The following is a 19,692-nucleotide window of genomic DNA, read 5'->3' on the forward strand; positions in this document are numbered from 1 at the left end:
CACTTACAGGATTCCTAGTATTATCTCGTATACTCCGTGGGATGTAAAAATGGATGTAAATATGGATATAGACATGGATATACCGGCGTAGATCATTTACCTTCATCCAACTACAACCATGCTATACAGCTATTACCAACCAGCGGAGTACACTGTGCAATTACTCCGAATAAGACCTACGATGACGATTACTATCCCATAACTTGTACCACGTTTTCCAACAAACATACAGGGAAACTATCCCATTGTCCCCTGTCCCCTGTCCACCGTTCTCCGTTCTCCATTCTCCATCCATCTCCGTGCAGAAAACACTCCAATACCGATATGGCACAAATCAAACAAAAGAGACCATGAAGACCTAACAAACAAGGCCACCAATAAATACCCCCCGATCGATTTGATCGCTGTTACAGCAAAGCAAAGCGCAGCAAATCGATACAGGACGCTGCTTATTTTTCGTCATTTCTGTGAAATTTTCCATTGGTGGTGTTTTGCTGTTGACCTGGTTCTTGCTACAGGACAGGAGTTATGTATGATTGCATTGCGTTGCAGCTTACTGGCTCTAAGTAGGTTCTGGGTGTTAGTCGGCCGATTGAGCTTGAGCTTTGCTGTGTATGCTTGTGTTTTTATGTTTCTTGTTATTCTATGCTGTGTTGTGCTGTGTTGGATGAGTCAGATTGGGGTTTGGGGGGTGTACTTGGAGCTTGACAACTTGATATGACTTTATAGCGTGGTCAAAGTATTTTCCCAATTCTTTCTAATCTTGTGTTGACTTGCTGCTCCAATACCAATGTAATACTGATACACTTAATACTCACGGCATTGCAGCTTGAACCAGTTGACTAAACAAGTTTCCATCACTCACACTGGGGCACTACTCTGTAACTATACACCTAGCTAGGAAGTTGCATGTGGTATAACTTCTACAGTCATGCAATGAGAACCTCAGCATATGGTTCAACGATTGGCTTCATATTTCACATCTTTTCTTTAATCCCACCATCGTCAACCATACCCCGTAAGAGTTTGTCTCTCAATTATTGAATTTCTTTATCTGTCTGTGGCAAGTTGGTTTGTGTTCATTACATCATGGGACTCTTGACATAGGTGTGACGGCCTGGTCACGTTGGTTGGTTATCACGTGAGGCGTGGCTGTTTGCTTTGTTGCTTTGTTGATAAATATGGCGTTACCTTCTTTCTTCCTTCCTCATGTCAATTATCCTCGTCGAGAGCTACCTAGGTAGAACCCATGAGTTGGATGTTCCATTATCCTAGTAGAGCGCCGTGACAATAGGTCTGCCATCAACTTGTTTTCAAAGATATATAAAATGTTCTTGGTTATCCTCTGCAGAATATCAATATATATCAGAAATCCAAGCACCCAAGACATCCTTGCTGGCATTATTATTATTATATCAGCCGCAATAATGCCCACAGCCAAGCAGGGCTCATGCCGCTGGTTTTGACTAGAGACCGGATAAAATGAACAAGACAATGGCAACATGGTCTTTCATACCTGGAAATATAGCCTTTATGATGTGGCATTCGATTTCTATCCCCAAGCCATTTTATTCATCTCGAAACTAAATCAAATGACTTCGAAGAACCTTCTTTTTTTTTTTTTTCCAATCCGATGTAGAATATCTACTGGTATACAGCGTGCTCTTCCTGAAAAGAGAATAGTATTACTCCATTTCAATTCTACAAAATAAAGCAAACCGAGACCTCTAGCGAATTAACCATAGACTCAATTTATACTGAACTGGTCATAACCGCATTTCAACAGAAGAACAATCGCTCCGGCTGACACTGGAAAGCATGCTGAGCTCGCGTCTAACTGGGACGGAAGTTGGAGAATCAAAGGGGTCCTCACGGAATACATCGCTGCCTGGTATTTGAGTTCTTAGGGCCAAGTGTTCCTGACGCGATCGATGCACGCTTTCCTGATGGGAGACTTCCATCTATGGATAATGTACCGAAGAAGGAATTTATTAAGACGTTAGGAATGCCAGAAACCGGACATGTCCACATGAGTGACGGTAAAGCTCTAGAACATGGTATACCGGAATATATTGTTAGACCTGCCAGGATGCATTCGTGGCCGTTGTCAAATATTGTCAAGGTTGTCGACTTTGGTGAATCATTCCTGCAGAAAACTGTTCCTCAAACACTTCACACACCACTAGCAGTTTGGGCACCCGAAGTTATATTTGAAGACCACATGGATTATCGTACGGATTTGTGGAGCCTGGGTTGTATCGTAGGGGAAGAAGTCGACTACAGGTTTCATTTGATCGGAGTTAACAGGTGTTATAGCTTGTTAGAATGCTAGGCCAAAAAAGCGCGTATGCCAGATTTAAAACTAATTCTGCAATCAAGAAAGGTAGCCAATGCATGCCGAAGGATGCAGTGAGCGTCCTGCATTGGGATTTTTTAAGGCTTCGATAGATGGTGATTGGAACAGAGAAACCTCGTCTAAAGTAAGGTATCTTCAAAGCTCCACGCAACCCAGAATCAAGCTCTGATGATCTCTGGCGACGATGCATCGGCGAGGATGTAATGAGAGTCAAATCGATGCCCTGTGTTCTCCAGGAGGACGACGTGGCATCAAAAAAAGACTGTTACGCCTCGACCGAAAGCTTCATTGTTTGCTTTGCTTTCTCTCTTTCTTTCGAGACAGAATATGCGGTTCTTGCTGTAGGTCGGCAGATCGATTTCATATTTCGATTAGACGTAGTACAATCTCCCTACTGCAAGCCTTCTCGACGGTACTCCAATCATCTCTTGTGACCTTCGTGGTGTCGTATGGACGATCAGCAATTTTTTTCACTGAAGTCCACAGATCTCCATCCTTTTTGGACCATTTCTCCAGGTCGTCGACTTTTTTCACTTCCTCGAGAACTATAGCCACCTGGACTTCATTAACCTCGCTGCGCAGGACGCACAATCTTTCCATCTCCCTGCACAGCTCGTACTTGTCCTCGGGCTTCTCAAGGTTTTCTATGTTTTTCCGGAAACGCTTGACTGCTAGTTCCGTACCCTTGGTCTGGTCCTGGATCCAAAGATGGATAGCCGTTTGTGCTGCACCTACAGTGAGCACGTCAATTTTTTTTGACCACTATCGACCATTTTGGCGAATTGCACTGTGATGAGTTTGCGATGGTTGCAGTGGTAAGAGAACGACGTCTTTCCCTCACAGAAGATTTTCAGCCTCAGCTGTCGCAGTGAATTGATCGAGTCAGTTAAGTCAGCAGCAAAAGAAGAAGCAGAGTCTTGACAATCAGCACTCTCTTTCTCTTTAGTCATTTACTATTATGTTCTATTTCCATGAAATAGGGAAACCTATCGTGGAATTTATATTATCTCCGCTAGTTATAGCAAACTCATGTACGGAGTAGAAGACTACATTAACATCGAATGCTAGTTCCTTATACATATACTGGTTTGCACAGGCAAACGTGCTCAAGCAATCAAGCAATACAAAGGATGCTCGATCCATTCAATACGCTACCTAACCAATAAACAAGGTATCGATACGGATACATAACAAAACCAATCAACGCTCCCAGGCAAATTCCAATGTTCATGCAACGTGGTGTGGGTATCCTCCATCGGGTATACATGTCGTGGCACCGGCCCGGGCCCCATTGTACGAAAACGTATTTACAGTTAGTATGCAGTGGTAGTGAACTAAAAATGGACAAAATCCTGTTGCTGCGAGAGCTCGCCAGTGTCGACGCCCTCGATGAATTCCGGATCTTCATCGTCAGAGTCGACGTCATCCGAGTCGATCTCGTCGTATTCTTCTTCCTCACTGGAGGCATCAGACTCTTCGTCCTGCGGTCCTTCCGCTCTGATGGCTGCATTCTTCATCTGACCCGCCCGATCCACATGAGGCAGACGGCAATGTTTCCTGTTGCAAACCCCGGTGTTGGCGTAATCGGGACACTCGTTCACGTGGCGTTCTTCGCAGTCCGCACCCTTCTCGCAGTAGCCCAGAGTTGCGAAATTCCTGCAGACAGGTGCGCCAGGGGTCACCCGAACGTGAGCATACGGGCATTCCGGGTTCGCGCAGCGACCCCGAAGGAAGTGCAAACAAGTAGGGGATCTGTGGGGCGATGGTTGATGGGAAAGGTCGCAATCAATACCTGCGCTGCATTTTCCATGCAGGAATTCTTTGCAAATAGCGACTTTGTTTGGATCGTGGATATAGAAACACGACGGCCCTTTGTAGCAGGTACCTGGTCAAGGAATCAGTATAGATATCAACGACCAACGAAAAATACGCAATGACAAAAAGAAGTAAAGAAAGGAAATGAAACGTCGGCCTTGAGGGAATTGGTACCCGTCGTAGTAAATCTCTTGCAAAGTTCATTCTTCTTCTTGACGGTCGGGTTCCTATATGCACCGTGAGTCTTTTGATTCGCGAAACCGAGTGGTAACCGCCACCTTTTCGAAGTCACCGCACCAAGTCGGTGGAGATTTCCATTCTTGCTCCGGACAAACGTGACACCCGCAACGGAGACTCTCTTCGGCGTGTTGTTGGCGGTATTCGGATCATCTGGTGCTCCTGGTAAGCCAGTCCTCGAATAACAAGTCATATCGGAGTCGATGGGAGTCGCACTGGACATGCGGATCAACTTGCTTCCACCTCTCGCTATCCTAAACGGAATATCATTGAAGAAAAGCTGATACCCGGCCGGATGAGCAGCAGCAGCCGGCGCAGCAGCAACAGTCGGGGGCGGAAACTGTCTTCCAACACCCTGAGCGTAGCTGAGCACCTTGGCCTGTTCGACTTGAGTCTTTTTCTGCGCCTTCGCCTTGCGAGTATCCTCCATCGCTTTCGCCCTCGCCTGCGCTTCCTTGTCGTAGACGGCCGAGTTGATCAGTTGCATATGGCGATCGCGTTTCGCAACCCATCCGTTGGACGTCGATGCCGGTGCCTCGTTGTTCTCTGTCGCGGGAGCACCAGGTGTAGATGCGGGACTCAAGCCAGAGGATTGTCCTGGCCCCGCCGTGTTATTCAGGACTAAGGTCCGGTGACGATGAGGTGCAGGTCGTCCCCGCGGCGCGTAGTGACGTCCTCGATACGGTGCCCAGCGAGAAGTGTCATGGCGCGTCGCGTAGGGAGCTGGGGCGAAGTCATTCTGACCTTGCGTAGATTGGTTCTTGTGCCGATTAATCTGGCCTAGAAGGATGCACAGTTCAGATGAGCGAGTGCGCCCAAGTAAATAAAAGTTGCATTGGTCAGTCGCTTACCAGCAAGCTGGCTGATTTTGGACAGTAGATCTTGGTCTTCAGTCATGATGGCTCTGATTTCAAATACCACTCTTAATTGTTTTCAGTGATATACCTCCTCTTTAAAATTGTTTGTGGTGGGCGTTGCGTAGATGCTGATGATGCAGCCCGCAGAAGAGGCAAGTGCTGTGGCGGTCAAAATCACGTTGTCTACAGCTCTGCTCATTACCCCATAGGGAAAGACTAAAATAAAAGAAGACCCATTAAATATCTAGTCCAGATGCCCGCCATATACCATCCAACCAATATAAACGCCGTATTCTGCTTATATGCTACATATAGAATCTCCTCCATCCACGATACTAGGCCACATTCTCAAACTGCATCTCTTCGTCTGGATCCTCATCAGAAACATCGTCCATATTCAAATCGGTCCCCGGCGCGGCCTCCTCCTTGGCATCACCGTAGCCAAAAGCATTGGCATAACTGCTTTCTTTGGCCTCGGGTTTCAATTCCCATGTCATTGCGAAGTCACCAGACTTGACCAGGTGCGCCACCATCTCCAGAGTCTGCTTGAGATATGCCTCTGGTTGCCGGAGTCGTGCCTTAAGCGCCTTGAATGGCCAATACTTGTATTCGCGGAAGCATTGGTAGACAAGATCCAGCAGTTCATTTTGCGGCATACGGGTGGTTTTGTTTTCTTGCGCTTTGCCCTTGGCGGGTTTCGTTGCTTGCTGGAGGAAGTGTGAGATACAGGGATATACGGAATAGTAAAGACACGGCGAAACTTACCACAAAGGCACTCCTGTCTCCAGGCAGCGCATTCCGGGGTTGGAGCAGCTTGCCTGGTACTTTGTCGATGAACACGGTTTCGCGCTTGGGCTTGAGCGCCTCCAAAGCCTTCCTCTCTGAGATCATCCGGAACTCCTCGTTCTCGACAGGAAGAGTATTGAACTCCTCACCGACGCTTCCAACAAGAGCCGTTTGTTCTGTATCCGGTCAGCTCTGTGCTTCTCACTAACGGTTGTCCAACATACTTGGTACTGTCTTCCGAACGTAAGGCTCCCATTTCTTTTTGTGATCTTTTTTCCGAGCCTCTCGTTTCATGGCTTCGTACAAAGCCGACCGAGCCTCTCCAAACGTGGCTAACCGATTCTCCACCCCAGGGATGTCCTTCTCGGTGAAGACGTATGTATTTTGCGTCGAATGCGTAGCTCCGGCGAGCATTGTTTGACGTTGCAGAGTGTAATCTTTGGGAATATCCCGGTTGTCCTCCCGTTCATTAATGCGCAAACTGACCTAGACAAGTCGGTATAACCATGAGCAACGCACAAGACAGAGACCAACATAGAGGGAGTTATAACGCACCCGTTTAATATCATTCGGTTCCCCCTCTATCCTAATCGTCCCAACCTGAATCTCTTCATCATCATCCAACTTGGACCAATGCTCCCATAGCGACCGCGGAATCCGCGAAAGCCACACATTCTGCGCAGCGTTTGTGAAATCCAAATCTCCCGCATCTTCGTATAGATCATCTTCATCATCAAACGAGCCGATCCCCTCCTTGGTGTCTGGGTCGGGCTTGATATACGGCGTCGAGGTGTCCTCCTGCTTGACTTGGGCCATGGCGGCGCAGACGGCGGTTAGTTAGAGCGTCGAAAGTTTTTTCGGTTATCTGAGGAGGGCGATGTGATGCGACTGCAGAGAATCGGCGTTCGAGGACGGTGAGGGTGGGGAGTCGGGTTGCGATGGGAGTGATGTAGGACTAATAACAGTGGCTCGGCCTCGCTGATCAGAAGAACGCGGAAGTCGAAGGCGGTGGCGGCGATAGACCAGCACCTATGGGTGTATGTTACGAAATATGTTGTCTGCTGTCAAACGTTTCTGAATAGTAGTATACTAGATCTAGACTTTTGCTATATAAAAATTTTTATCTTTCTCGTCCAAAAAAAAAAAAAAAAAAACTACCTGTCGCAGAAATTATCATATACCGAGGCCGATACAAACAAACTACAAGCATGAGTAAAGGTGATCTAACCAGCACCTCAATCACCCAAAAACAAAAAATAGAGTAAAATAGAATAAAAAAGTGAATCTTTGCTTTGAATATCCGCAAACAATCGGCCTGTTTGTATTGCTTTTATTTACCCTGCAGACTTTAGCCTCAGTTCTTATCGATAAGCCAAGCTTCCATCCAACTGCCGCTCTCTTTATCACCATTACCACCCTCCACATCCCCCCATCTCCACGAACCATCCTCCTACGAGGCAAACCACAGACAAAATGGCCTCCCAGAAAATCACCTCCGTTCTAGCGGAGATCGAAACCTCCGGTAACCCCCAAAACAAACTCCAGCTCTACAACAACCTCCTCTCCGAAATCGTCACAACCTCATCCGAGCACGAACGCGCCCAAGACCTCATTTACTACCTCGACTCCGTCCTGACCGAAGATATCAGTATCGTCGCAGCCCGGCCCATCCTCGACGCCTTCATCGCCGCCTTGCAAAAACTCTCTGCAGAAACCAAGATCAAAGTGGGCCAGCATGCCGTGACACTGTTGCAGTCTCGTTCCACGTCGGTCGAGGAGCAGGATGCTCAACTACGCGAGCTGTTGGCGGATGCATACGAGGCGGAAGAGGAGTATTCGTCAGCTGCGAAAACGTTGCAGGGGATTCACGTTGATAGTTCGCAGCGGTTGGTGTCGGACTCGGCCAAGGTGCGGTTATGGATTCGCATTGTGCGGTTGTATCTCGAGGAGGACGATACCACTAGTGCGGAGGCGTTTTTGAATCGGATTAAAAACCTGCCTAGCAAGATCGAGGACCACGAGTTGATGCTACACTTCAAGCTCTCGCAGGCTCGGATTTTGGATGCTCGTCGTCGGTTCCTCGATGCTAGTCAGGAGTACTTCAACGTGAGTTTAGCGGCTGGTGTGGATGAGAATGATCGTCTTCAGGCTCTTGCTGCGGCTATTCGGTGTGCTGTCCTTGCGCCTGCGGGTCCGCAGCGCTCTCGGACTCTTTCTACGCTCTACAAGGATGACAGGGCTACGTCGGTGGAGGAGTTTGGGATCTTGGAGAAGATGTTCCTGGATCGGCTTTTGAATACGGAGGAGGTTGCTGCGTTTTCGGAACGGTTGGCCCCACACCAGCTTGCGCGGACGGCTGACGGCACGACTGTTTTGGATAAGGCGGTGGTCGAGCACAACCTGGTGGCAGCCAGCAAGCTGTACGAGAATATCAAGACGGATGCACTGGGCGCTATTCTGGGACTTAAAGCGAGCGGAGAGTTTACGGCTGGTGAGAAGGCGGAGGCGTATGCGGCGCGGATGGTCGAGCAGGAGCGGTTGAAAGGGAGTATTGATCAGATCGCGGGCGTCATCTACTTTGACTCAGGTAATGTCGGCACTGCGGCGACAGGGCGACATATCCGGCAATGGGATACAGGAGTCCAGGGAGTGGCGGAAGATACAGAAAGAGTGGCTGCGAGCATTGTGGACGCGTTTCCGGTAAGTCATTATCATCTGCAAAACATGGCTATTGCTAATACGGTACAGGATTTTGCTGCAGGACAGATGGTAGACTAATGGTATGTACGATTGCTGATGAACTGACGAAGATAATGGTCGTATGAAATTCAATTCAAAAAGGTTATTCGGCAAACATTAGATTGTCAACCTCTTCAAATCATGAGACATGCGCTTGCTTCATAAGGGTATTAATGTACAACAAAGGTAGGGAAACATGAGTAGGATATATACACGAGCGTGGGGGGTATTATAGTGAATGAGCGTGACAGTAAGTTAGTAAGAAATGAGAGAAAATAGTCTATCGAATAGACTTGGCCGAAGCCGCATCTTGGGTAACATCGATTTCCGTTCGAACAGCGATGCCACCAGCGCTAGAAAGATCGAGTTTCGAATCAGTAGGGTAAGCAATAGCCTCACCCTCCTTCCGTGTCTCAGGCCGCGAAAGAATACCCTCCTCCATCTTGATATAGTAATCGATACCAGGCGATCTGGGACCCGTGGACGTCGCAAAGTGCGACGCACTGGTGGAAAGGTAGTACGGCGCCGTTCCATATCCATACTTCTGCCTCGACGAACCGCCAGGGAACCTAAGTTTTGGGAACAGGCCACGAATAATCGGCAAACAGGAACAGATCAGACCAATGGACGGCTCGATATGCGTCCACAATGTCGCTTCGTACACGGTGTACGTGGTATCGGCGGGATTGATCCAAAACAGCACGACGATACGGTAGATACTCGCAAAGCAAACAAAGATACCCAACGCAAAGACACCGTTCAGCGCGAGCTTATCCTGCCACGCGCGCTGCAAATTCCAAATCATAGGCACGGGGAGCGCAAGAATCACGAAATCGATAACGACGTTGAAGATCTGGTTGACGACGAGGAACTTGTTCTGGTCGAAACATTTACCCTCAACGCGGGGGTCCCAGAAGGACTCGATAGGGCGGCACTGCAGGCCGCAGGCGATGACGATACCCGCGGCCCAGGTGACGATGAGGGTGTTGAGTGCAAAGGTCAGGTGTTGGAATTTTTGGGTTGTGAAGACGCGGCGGTAGAAGCAGACGATCGAGGTTTTGATGGCGGGGCAGAGGAGGAAGTAGGTGAATTGGTTTGCAAGGAAGATCTTGCCGAAGTTGAGCATGGTTGTCATGTCGAGGTCGGCTTGGTGTTTGCCGTCGCCGCCGATGGTGCACCCTGTTGTTGGTTAATATTACGTTCCATGGAGTGGTGGGATGGTTGGTGGTCACTCACATAAACCCAACTCGATCAACATGGCGAATAGGAGGACCATTGAAATGAAACACAGATAATCGTCAACTCCGAACCGGACCTGACGCTTGAACCGGGCGAATATTCGCAGGAGGACTGCGATGAATGAGACGCCGACCAGGACCGTGACGATGGCGACCATCTCGGCCCCTCTGTAGTTGAGGGAAGGCATTTTGGTTTTTCTTCTGAAGGGATGTGCTTAAAGGAGCGACTTTTGGGAGATAAGGAGCGTGATTAATGATAATGGTTAATGGGCAATTGTCAAGAGCATGCGGGTTGATCTGCCCATGTCCTGTATAGGATCCTCCACCGTTGATGTGAATGGGTACAAACAAGAAAACTCCGGACAATCCGGAGGAAGATTAACAAGGGAATCTTGGGGAAAGAAAAGAGAAAAAAGAGAGGCAGGAGAGGGGGAAAAGAGCCTACATATTGCCTGATCAAACCACAATGACTACATAGGTACCCTGGTTCAGCGCACTACAAACTCCGCTATGGAGTCGCCAGCGTCACCGTCACCAGTGAGCATGAAAAACTCTTTAACATTCCTTTTTTCTGCAAGTGCTCTACGAAGAGTGGGCTCGAGGTTCGCAAATCGGCCAGTGCTGTTGGCTGCTATCTCTTCGGTGTCCAGTGGGATGAGGCAATGGGGGCGGGCTCAGCTAGAGACAGCCAGGCAATTGTGGAATTGACAGACGGGACTAACGAAGTCAATTTGGGACCTCGTGGGCTGCCGATCCATGGATTTGATATCGATACAATTGTCAGGTTCCGGAGTGCGTTAATGTGCAGGTGTCAGTTGTATTCTACGGAGTACATTGTGCATATTCTCTTGCAGAAAGGGCTTCAAGTGGATTCTACACGACTTGATGTATCATTCGGTTCGACTTACCACCACGTGTGTATCGAACGGTGGAACAGACCCGCTGATTGATAAATGTTGATAAATGTGCGCCGGGATGCCGAGGCAGTGTACTTGGCGAGCACTCTAATACAGGCACCGTAGACTTTCGGAGTTTAGATATTTGCTCTGAATATTGGTGTTCTGAATATTTTGCACAGATCAAGACCACGGATCTCAGTCAATAGTTTCATGGCTCAACAAAAACCCATGTTACGTATCAACCTGTACACTTTAGAAGATCTTTCGGCCGTCAACTCGATCGTCGCCCCCTGATCCCGCAAAAGTCAAGTCGCCCGACCTCCAACGCGCACACAGTGGGCCACTCAATTTCTGTCCCTCCTTGCCCGAAAGGGCAAGAAGGTAGGCCCTTATTGACCGCAATTTTGCCGGAGGCTCGTTTTCCTCTCCAAGCCTCATGCAGGGAGCATCATATCGATGATATTAAAGAGTTTCTTTTTCCTCTGGGGTAAGGTGAGGGGGATAACGAAACCCCTTTTTCTCTACGTACTCCGTACTGTCACTGTCAACGGGTATCGAGATGACAAACTGTCAACCAAAAAAGCAATCATGCCCTAGGCCAACTTTCAACAGTTGCCAAAAGTCTATCGGCAACCTAGGAACTGGGCGGATAGGATTGGGTTCAATGATTACAGAACGAGACAGCTGAGACTTTGTTTTATCGTTCTATTGACGGAACTATCACCTTGTAAAACATGATCTCGATTATCGTGTGCTGGGTTATTCTCACGCAATAGTGTTGTGCTCGGAGGATTACCGGATCGGCTATATTCCGTTGAACAGTGCTGTCTGGTGTTAGGCACGCGTTATCCTGCCGCATTTATGTGTCTCCGAAGAACCATGGATACACATGGCACCAATATCCAATATCGGCTAAGATAGGAAATGCCCGTTGTTAAGCGAGTTAAGGCTATCCGGGGTTGCCGGGAGGGGATCATCGGCGAGTGCCATGGTGCTATGATTTATGGTGACGAGGTCCCGGAATGAATATCATTAGCGAGTGATAATAAGTTGGTACTCGTGGTACCCTGGAAAATAAGCATTCAGTAGTGTGTAAATATTCCGCTGGTGAAGACAGTGCGGTGCTGTACCCTACTCCAATACTTTCCCATTCCGGACACACTAGGGCCCGATTCAGAGCGGAAAACCAGTAGCTTGGGACGAGACCCGCTCAATGAAAAGAAAAACTTGACAGCATGGTCCAACATTACTGAATTGCATTGCATGATTCCAGGGGTTTCTCGCACACCTTGCAAACAAACAAAAGCAGGCAAGCGCATTAAAACACTGTAAAGCACTGGCCCCGGCAAAGCCCTCTGCCGTAGACAATAGTCCAACGGTCGAGCGCGATGATCCCTCGTAGTCGACTTTCGGAATCGCCATCTTCATTACTCGGCATTATGCGAGAATTGAATTAACCTTGGATCTTGTGCACTGTATCTGCCCGTTTACTCGCTGGCATCACCTCGGCAGTTGATCGCCGCCCCTATCCCGCGACTAACGCTTGTCCAGAGTGGACCGTGATCGATTTTTTTTTTCTTTCCTCTTTGGGAGCACCCTGTGTAAATGGTGGAGAGGTTCAATACTTTGAGCAGAATGTTGGAGAATTGGGGTATGGGCTTTGGACGAAACGAGTTAAGTTGACGGATGCTGTTTACCATGGACCGATTGAGTTGTGAGGCCCCTTTTTGCTGTCAATATCGTTGATAGAGATGCGGGGTCTTCATGACAGATGTTGTTAACCTTGGTACCCTGTGCATGACTAGTAATTCTTGGTAGAGCTGCTAGTATCTGTACACTGTGAATTATATCAACTACAAACCCCGATAGAGGTTTACTCCGTGCTTTACACCATTGCATACTATACACACTCATAGAATAAAAAAGATGTCCCTCCCAACAGTCCCCCTCATCATCAACGGCGTCGAGGAATACAATCCTTCCGCCTCCTTCGCCGTAACCAGCCCCTACACAAACCAACCCTGCTGGACCGCCGCCGCCGCATCCCCCGACGATGCCCTCCGCGCCGTCGAATCCGCCTCCGCTGCATTCCCAACCTGGTCCGCGACAAAACCCGCCGTCCGCCGCGACATCCTCCTGAAGGCTGCTGACATTTTGGAGGCGAATTTGGAGCGCAATGCGGGGTTCATGCGCACGGAGATGGGCGCGGACGTTGGTGCTTCGCAGATGTTTGTGGCGCCGTTGGGGATTCGCATGTTAAGGGATCTCGCGGGGCGGATTGCGTCGATTTGTGGGAGTGTGCCGGTTGTGGAGGATGAGGGGCAGAGTGCGATGGTTGTTAAGGAGCCGATGGGGGTTATTTTGGGGATTGTGCCTTGGTATTTTGTTTCCCTTTTCTACGATTTTCGCGGTTTGAATGCTTTGCTGATGAGTGAAGGAATGCGCCGTATGTCTTTGGCATCCGCTCCGCCGCGTGCGCTCTCGCCGCGGGTAACACTACCATTCTTAAATCCTCCGAACAAACCCCGCGCTGCTACTGGGCTATCGCGCAGGCTCTGCATGAAGCTGGTCTGCCAGCTGGCTGTCTCAATCTGATCTCCTGCCGTCCCCAGGATGCCCCCGAGATCGTCAATTCCATGATCGAGCACCCCGCCGTGCGCAAGGTCAACTTCACGGGAAGCACGGCGGTGGGACGCAAGATTGCGCGCGCATGCGGCGGGAATCTGAAGCCATGCCTGATGGAATTGGGAGGAAAGAATAGCGCAATTGTGTGCGCGGATGCGAACATCGAAACGGCTGTTAAGGGTGTGTTGGCGGGTGCTTTGCTCAACGTACGTACCCCTATATTTCTACACTGCGCTTGAGGGGGAAATAAAAAATACTAACAGCTCAGTCCGGCCAAATCTGCATGTCAACGGACCGCATCCTCATCCACGCCGACATCGCCCCAACCTTCATCGACGCCCTCAAAACCGCCTTAACCTCATCAGCCGATCCCACTTCCCCACCCCCAACCCTCGTCAACCAAGCCTCCAAAACCCGCGTCGAGAAACTCATCACCAGCGCCCTCGACTCAGGCGCCTACTCCCTCACCGGCTCAGCAGACATCCCGCAATCCGACTCGTGTGTCCGCATGCCACCGGTCATCCTGGGCGGTGTCAAAGAGGACATGGCTGTGTGGCAGGAAGAGAACTTTGCGTCGCTGGCTGCGTGCATGGTTGTTGGGAGTGATGAGGAGGCTATACGGATTGCGAACTCGAGTGGGTATGGGTTGTCGGCATCGGTGTTTACGGAGGATTTGAGGAAGGCGTTTGCGATGGCGAGGAAGATTCAGTCTGGGTAGGCCTTTCCCCCGCGTTCTCTATACCATGGTTAAGCGGATGCTAATGAGTACAGGGCGGTGCATATTAACAGCATGACGATCCAGGATGAGCCGGCGCTGCCGCATGGTGGTGTCAAGGCCAGTGGATGGGGACGGTTTAATACGGAGATGGGGCTGGAGGAGTTTTTGGTGACCAAGAGTGTAACGTGGATGGATTAGATGTATATAATGGATTATGATACCTGGGTGATATCCTTTGTCTTGAATTGGGCTGTGGCGAGGCTATGGAAATGAAGCATTGTAGGTTGCGACAGAAGACATCACAGACAGTCTGTCAATCAAGAAGGTGCAGTCAGTATGTACCGTGACAAGTCTGGAGTTGTCAATATATATTCACTTCCACAGCAACGATACCCATAAACGACGATCACATCAAGACAACGTACGAGCCGCGACAATGAAATAACATAAAACACCATAAAATATCCGTTTAATCGCACCCACAGTACTTCAACTGTACAAATACAAGACGGAAATTCCAATCCCGGCAAATGCCCCCCAAACCAGTAACTTCAAACCCCGCAAATATCAATGACGTCGCTCGGCTTCTGTTCATGTGACCAATAGCCGATATTACAGTACGCGGTATGGGATACGTGGAAAATACTGAACCCCAAAATATGGGGGAACATCTGGGGTAAACAGAGAATACTCCAGTTTTTATACGGAGATTTAAAGGTGGAATAGGATGGGGAATGGGAGAGGATGTAATCGGGGCATTGGGATAGGTCGAGATGCTTAGAATTAGGGGATGCTGAGTGGTGGTGCTCGGACCGAGGTTGGGGGGAAAGTCTGGGGTAATGCGATCATTCAAGATGTGCATGCCACTGGGCGATGTCTACAACGAGGATTGTATTTTATACGGAGTATTGTGCAGGTTAGTTATAAGGGATTTTATAAGACAGTAGAATACTGGAATAGAATAAAAGGGTTCTGTTTGTTGTCCTATAATGCTAGGTCTATATCAGTATACACGGTTGTCTGGTCAGCGACAAGTGACCAGGATAATGCTGGAGTACAAAGTACCCCAGGTATGACCAGACGAATGACGCAGTCGTAAGCGACATGTGAAATGCATTTAGCATGTGAATCAACTACTACAGAGTACTATGTACTTGTACAGTATCTGTCAATACTCGGGATAATGTCCCCCGAGAGATCAAGAGCACAAAACAAATAGCTAAGGCACGTTTCAGAGAGCTCTAGAGCTACCATAATTCTAGTATCTTTCTCTATTCTACGCCGTACTCCATAATTATTATTGGAACGTACAGAATCGGAGAGAAGGCCGTATGTACCGGTTCGGTCGGTAGAGCAGCCTCGGCCGATAGAGAGCGTCGGCTTCTGAACCTTGGATCTCCTCCGCCCCCCGGATCGCCCATTAAAAGAGCGTGTCGCACTTGTCCATTCTTCTCTCTCTTCACTATCACTCTTCTATTATTATCCTCTACTCATATACCTAATCATTCACAATGGCAGCTCCCCCAAGAGTCATCGTTGTCGGTGGTGGATGTACGTGACCTCTCTTCGCAAAATCATACGTTGCTGACCATCGCAGTGTCCGGTCTCAGTGCCGCCCACACCGTCTATCTTAACGGTGGAAACGTCCTCGTTCTCGATAAGCAAGGTAAGACAATTCATATCCTAGGACTTGGGACAATGCGCTGACTTGTCAGCTTTCTTTGGTGGTAACTCGACCAAGGCTACCTCCGGTATCAACGGCGCCCTCACCCGCACTCAGACCGACCTCGGTATTCAGGACAGCGTCAAGACCTTCTACGAAGACACCCTCAAATCCGCAAGGGACAAGGCCCGTCCCGAATTGATCAAGGTCCTCACATACAAGTCTGCTGCTGCCGTTGAGTGGCTCCAGGATGTCTTCAACCTCGATCTTACCCTTGTTTCGCGTCTTGGGTATGTCTACAATCCATCTCGGCCGAAAATGTACATAGCTAACGAGTTGAAGTGGCCACTCCCAGCCCCGGACACATCGTGGCCACGATGCTAAGTTCCCCGGAATGGCCATCACATATGCCCTTATGCAGCGATTGGAGGAGCTTAGCGAGCAGGAGCCCGACCGCGTCCAGATCGTGAAGAAGGCCCGTGTTACCAACGTTAACAAGGAGGGTAACCTCGTCACTGGTGTTACATACGAATTGAACGGCGAGTCGCAAGTCGCAGATGGTGTTGTCGTTCTTGCCACTGGTGGTTATGCCGCCGACTTTGGCAACAAGTCCCTCCTGCAGGAACACCGCCCAGATACCTTTGCTCTGTCCAGTACCAACGGTACTCACGCTACCGGTGACGGTCAGAAGATGCTGATGGAGATCGGTGCCAACGGCATTGATATGGACAAGGTCCAGGTCCACCCCACTGGTCTTGTCGACCCCAAGGACCCCCAGGCCAAGTTCAAGTTCTTGGCTGCTGAAGCCCTCCGTGGTGAGGGTGGTCTCCTGCTCAACTCGGACGGTGACCGGTTCTCTGACGAGCTGGGCCACCGTGACTACGTCTCGGGCCAGATGTGGAAGGAGAAGGAGAAGAACAAGTGGCCCATCCGTCTCATCCTTAACAGCAAGGCCTCCAACGTCCTGGACTTCCACACCCGTCACTACGCTGGCCGTGGTTTGATGCGGAAGATGACCGGCCAGGAGCTGGCCAAGGAAATCGGCTGCGGTCCTCAGAAGCTGCAGAAGACTTTCGATGACTACAACGCCATCGCTGATGGCAAGAAGAAGGACCCCTGGAACAAGCGTTTCTTCCACAACGGCCCCTTCAGCGTCGACGACACCTTCCACGTCGCTCTCATGGAGCCTGTCCTTCACTTCACCATGGGTGGTATCGAGATCAACGAGCACGCCCAGGTCCTCAACTCGGAGCACGCCCCCTTCGAGGGTCTCTACGCCTGCGGTGAGCTTGCTGGTGGTGTCCATGGTGCCAACCGTCTGGGTGGTTCTTCTCTGCTGGGCTGTGTTGTCTACGGTCGTGTGGCTGGCGACAGCGCCAGCCAGCACCTGTTCAAGAAGCTGATCAGTGGTGGCGCCTCGACCGCCCAGAACCGTCTGGGCCAGATCTCTCTGCACATCGACCCCGCCACCCCCGGCAAGATCGCCATTGAATGGAGCGGCGCTGCTGGTGCCTCTGGCGCCGGCGGTGCACCGGTTGGCTCTGGCGCTACCCCCGAGGTTGCCGCTGCTACTGCCAGCGCATCGCCAGCCAACGCCGCCGCTGCCGCCCAGCAGGCCTCCAAGCCCACGGCCCCCAAGCCATTCGAAGTCCCCGAGAAGGAGTTTACGATGGAGGAGGTTGCCAAGCACAACAAGAAGGACGACCTCTGGATCGTCGTCAAGGGCTGCGTGCTGGACGTGACCAACTGGCTCGATGAGCACCCTGGTGGAGCCAATGCTCTGTTCAATTTCATGGGTCGCGATGCTACTGAGGAGTTCGCCATGTTGCACGATGATGAAGTTGTTCCTAAGTACGCTGGGCATATTGTCATTGGCCGCGTTCAGGGCCAGACTCCTAGCCTGGAGTTCTAAGGAATACTAAGGAAAAAAGGAACAAAATCTGGTATAATATTCTCTGAGCATGGTGCTGTTTGACATACCCCTTTTCTATTCTTTTCGATTTGTTAGCTTTGGTTATGCATGTATGTCTTGTTATGAATGGATTCTGTAAAGTATCATGATCTTAATTCCAACATATCATACAATTCTCAACATAGTAGTACACACGTAGTCCGCCATACCCTATTCAACACAGTCCAGTCCAGTTACGCCCTCATATGCCTCAAAATCATCTTTAACCTTGCCACAGCCGGCCCATCCTCCCCCTCCCCTTTCCTACCCTCCTGTTCACCCCTCTCCTCCATCTCCCTCCTCGCATTCTCCAACACCGGCTTCAAAAACCCCCACACCTCATCCTGATACCTCTCCTCAACACTAACCCACTCCTCCGCCCCCGGCAACCCTGTCAACACCGCATCGCGCAGCGCAGTAGCATCATTTTGCGTCTGCAGTGGCACGGTGGACAGGAAGTTGTCGATTTCGGGGATTAGACTTGCGGTGTTTATGCGCTGCTGGTTTTGTCCGTGAGTAGGGTCTGGACTGAGGGTTCGGCGGAAGGACTCGAGGATTTGGATTTCTTGGGCGGAGAGGGGGAAGGGGGTTGGGTCGGAGAGGTCGTTAGGGATGAGGGTTGAGTCTGGGTTGGATGTGGTTGTTGTGGTGGTGGGGTCGGGGAAGTCAGGGTTGAAGGAGGGGGATGTTAGGAGGGTGAGGACTTCGGAGCCGTCTTGGGGGTTGGCGTGTGCGTGCGCGTGTGCGGCTTGGGATGGTTGAGTGGTGGTTGTTGTTGTTGTAATGGAGTTCCAGGTGTTTTCAAAGGGTTGGTGGTCTTGGTCTGGTGCTTTGCTCTTTCCCTTCCCTTTTATATCCGCATCTTGTTCGTAGAAAGGCACACTCGATTCTAACACCCCATCCTGATACGCATTTCCATTCTGAAATCCAAACCCCTCCTCCATCAACCCATCCTGCTCCGCCACTGTTTCTGTCGTGCTCCTAAAACTCCCCCCAACACCCCGACTCCCCTCTACCCCACTCGCAGACGAACTCCCCGGTGCAGCCCTTTCCCCATGGAACGCCTGCGCTGCTGACGCTGCTGCTGACGGCGGAGCGGCTTTGGTGCTGCTGCTACCACCCGGTTGGAGGTTTCTGGCTATGTCGGCTGGGGAAGACGTGAAGAGGTTTTGGGCGAGGGTTGTGGCGGAGCTTTGGAGGCGGGATGTCATGCCCTCATTATGGGTGTTGTTTGCGTTGAGAGAGCAAGAAGTGGTCTGATTTGTGGACGGGTCGTTGGTGTTGTTGGAAGTGGTGTTGGAGCTCGATGATGGCGGAGGCGGTTGAGGCGGGGAGTTGTCGGACATTATATCGGGTAATTGAAATCACTGGATAGCGAAATGTGTGAGAAAAGGGCTGTGGAATATATATGAAAGGGTTAAAGTCGTAGTTATATCATAGCCAGGCTCTAGGAACTGGGGAACGGTTTTATGGTCGGATTGTTTCGGCCCAAGGGAGATGGAACCATGTGAAAGTCTGGGGTTGTTGGATATAGAGCGATGTCGATATAGTAATTTCAGAAATTATCCCTGGTAAGTGCTATTTCGGATTCCGGAGATAGTGTACATTTGCGAGTGACGTGAATATATCATAGGAAATAACTAAGCTAGGAATAGTATCACGTTATCCTAATCGGGAAACTGGAGGCACTTGTTACAGACGGTAGCGAGGCGGTGGACATCCACAAATGTATCATGGATTGCTCCATGTGAGCATAGGGACCTAGGTGGCTGTACAGAAATAGCTCAATTGAATTGTTAGATGCAATC

At 50.0% G+C, this 19,692-nt stretch overlaps 7 protein-coding genes across 7 annotated transcripts; 3 read left to right on the plus strand and 4 right to left on the minus strand.

The window, feature by feature from the left end:
• Positions 1–3,690: 3,690 nt before the first annotated feature.
• ACHE_31228A (CCCH zinc finger protein) lies at positions 3,691–5,305 on the minus strand (the record flags this gene model as incomplete). Its single annotated transcript, XM_043277934.1, has 5 exons — positions 3,691–4,241; positions 4,346–4,398; positions 4,450–4,561; positions 4,625–5,188; positions 5,260–5,305. 5 exons carry the CDS (start codon positions 5,303–5,305, stop codon positions 3,691–3,693), a joined length of 1,326 nt encoding a protein of 441 aa, XP_043135763.1.
• A 295-nt stretch (positions 5,306–5,600) lies between these two features.
• ACHE_31229A (transcription factor IIF subunit TFG2) lies at positions 5,601–6,867 on the minus strand (the record flags this gene model as incomplete). The annotated part of the gene is made up of 4 exons (XM_043277935.1): positions 5,601–5,972; positions 6,031–6,227; positions 6,276–6,537; positions 6,607–6,867. The coding sequence occupies 4 exons, from the start codon at positions 6,865–6,867 to the stop codon at positions 5,601–5,603; spliced, it is 1,092 nt and encodes a 363-aa protein (XP_043135764.1).
• A 657-nt stretch (positions 6,868–7,524) lies between these two features.
• Positions 7,525–8,829, plus strand: ACHE_31230S (PCI domain-containing protein; the record flags this gene model as incomplete). Its single annotated transcript, XM_043277936.1, has 2 exons — positions 7,525–8,751; positions 8,800–8,829. The coding sequence occupies 2 exons, from the start codon at positions 7,525–7,527 to the stop codon at positions 8,827–8,829; spliced, it is 1,257 nt and encodes a 418-aa protein (XP_043135765.1).
• Positions 8,830–9,070: 241 nt separating this feature from the next.
• On the minus strand, positions 9,071–10,216 carry ACHE_31231A (uncharacterized protein; the record flags this gene model as incomplete). Its single annotated transcript, XM_043277937.1, has 2 exons — positions 9,071–9,969; positions 10,027–10,216. 2 exons carry the CDS (start codon positions 10,214–10,216, stop codon positions 9,071–9,073), a joined length of 1,089 nt encoding a protein of 362 aa, XP_043135766.1.
• Positions 10,217–12,853: 2,637 nt separating this feature from the next.
• On the plus strand, positions 12,854–14,468 carry ACHE_31232S (aldehyde dehydrogenase; the record flags this gene model as incomplete). The annotated part of the gene is made up of 4 exons (XM_043277938.1): positions 12,854–13,305; positions 13,365–13,758; positions 13,821–14,266; positions 14,324–14,468. The coding sequence occupies 4 exons, from the start codon at positions 12,854–12,856 to the stop codon at positions 14,466–14,468; spliced, it is 1,437 nt and encodes a 478-aa protein (XP_043135767.1).
• Positions 14,469–15,781: 1,313 nt separating this feature from the next.
• osm1 (putative fumarate reductase Osm1) lies at positions 15,782–17,845 on the plus strand (the record flags this gene model as incomplete). Its single annotated transcript, XM_043277939.1, has 4 exons — positions 15,782–15,821; positions 15,868–15,936; positions 15,986–16,223; positions 16,276–17,845. The coding sequence occupies 4 exons, from the start codon at positions 15,782–15,784 to the stop codon at positions 17,843–17,845; spliced, it is 1,917 nt and encodes a 638-aa protein (XP_043135768.1).
• A 233-nt stretch (positions 17,846–18,078) lies between these two features.
• ACHE_31234A (uncharacterized protein) lies at positions 18,079–19,230 on the minus strand (the record flags this gene model as incomplete). Its single annotated transcript, XM_043277940.1, has 1 exon — positions 18,079–19,230. One exon carries the CDS (start codon positions 19,228–19,230, stop codon positions 18,079–18,081), a length of 1,152 nt encoding a protein of 383 aa, XP_043135769.1.
• Positions 19,231–19,692: the final 462 nt, after the last annotated feature.

Source organism: Aspergillus chevalieri, chromosome 3 (genome assembly GCF_016861735.1).
Source record: "Aspergillus chevalieri M1 DNA, chromosome 3, nearly complete sequence".
Lineage (NCBI taxonomy): Eukaryota > Fungi > Ascomycota > Eurotiomycetes > Eurotiales > Aspergillaceae > Aspergillus > Aspergillus chevalieri.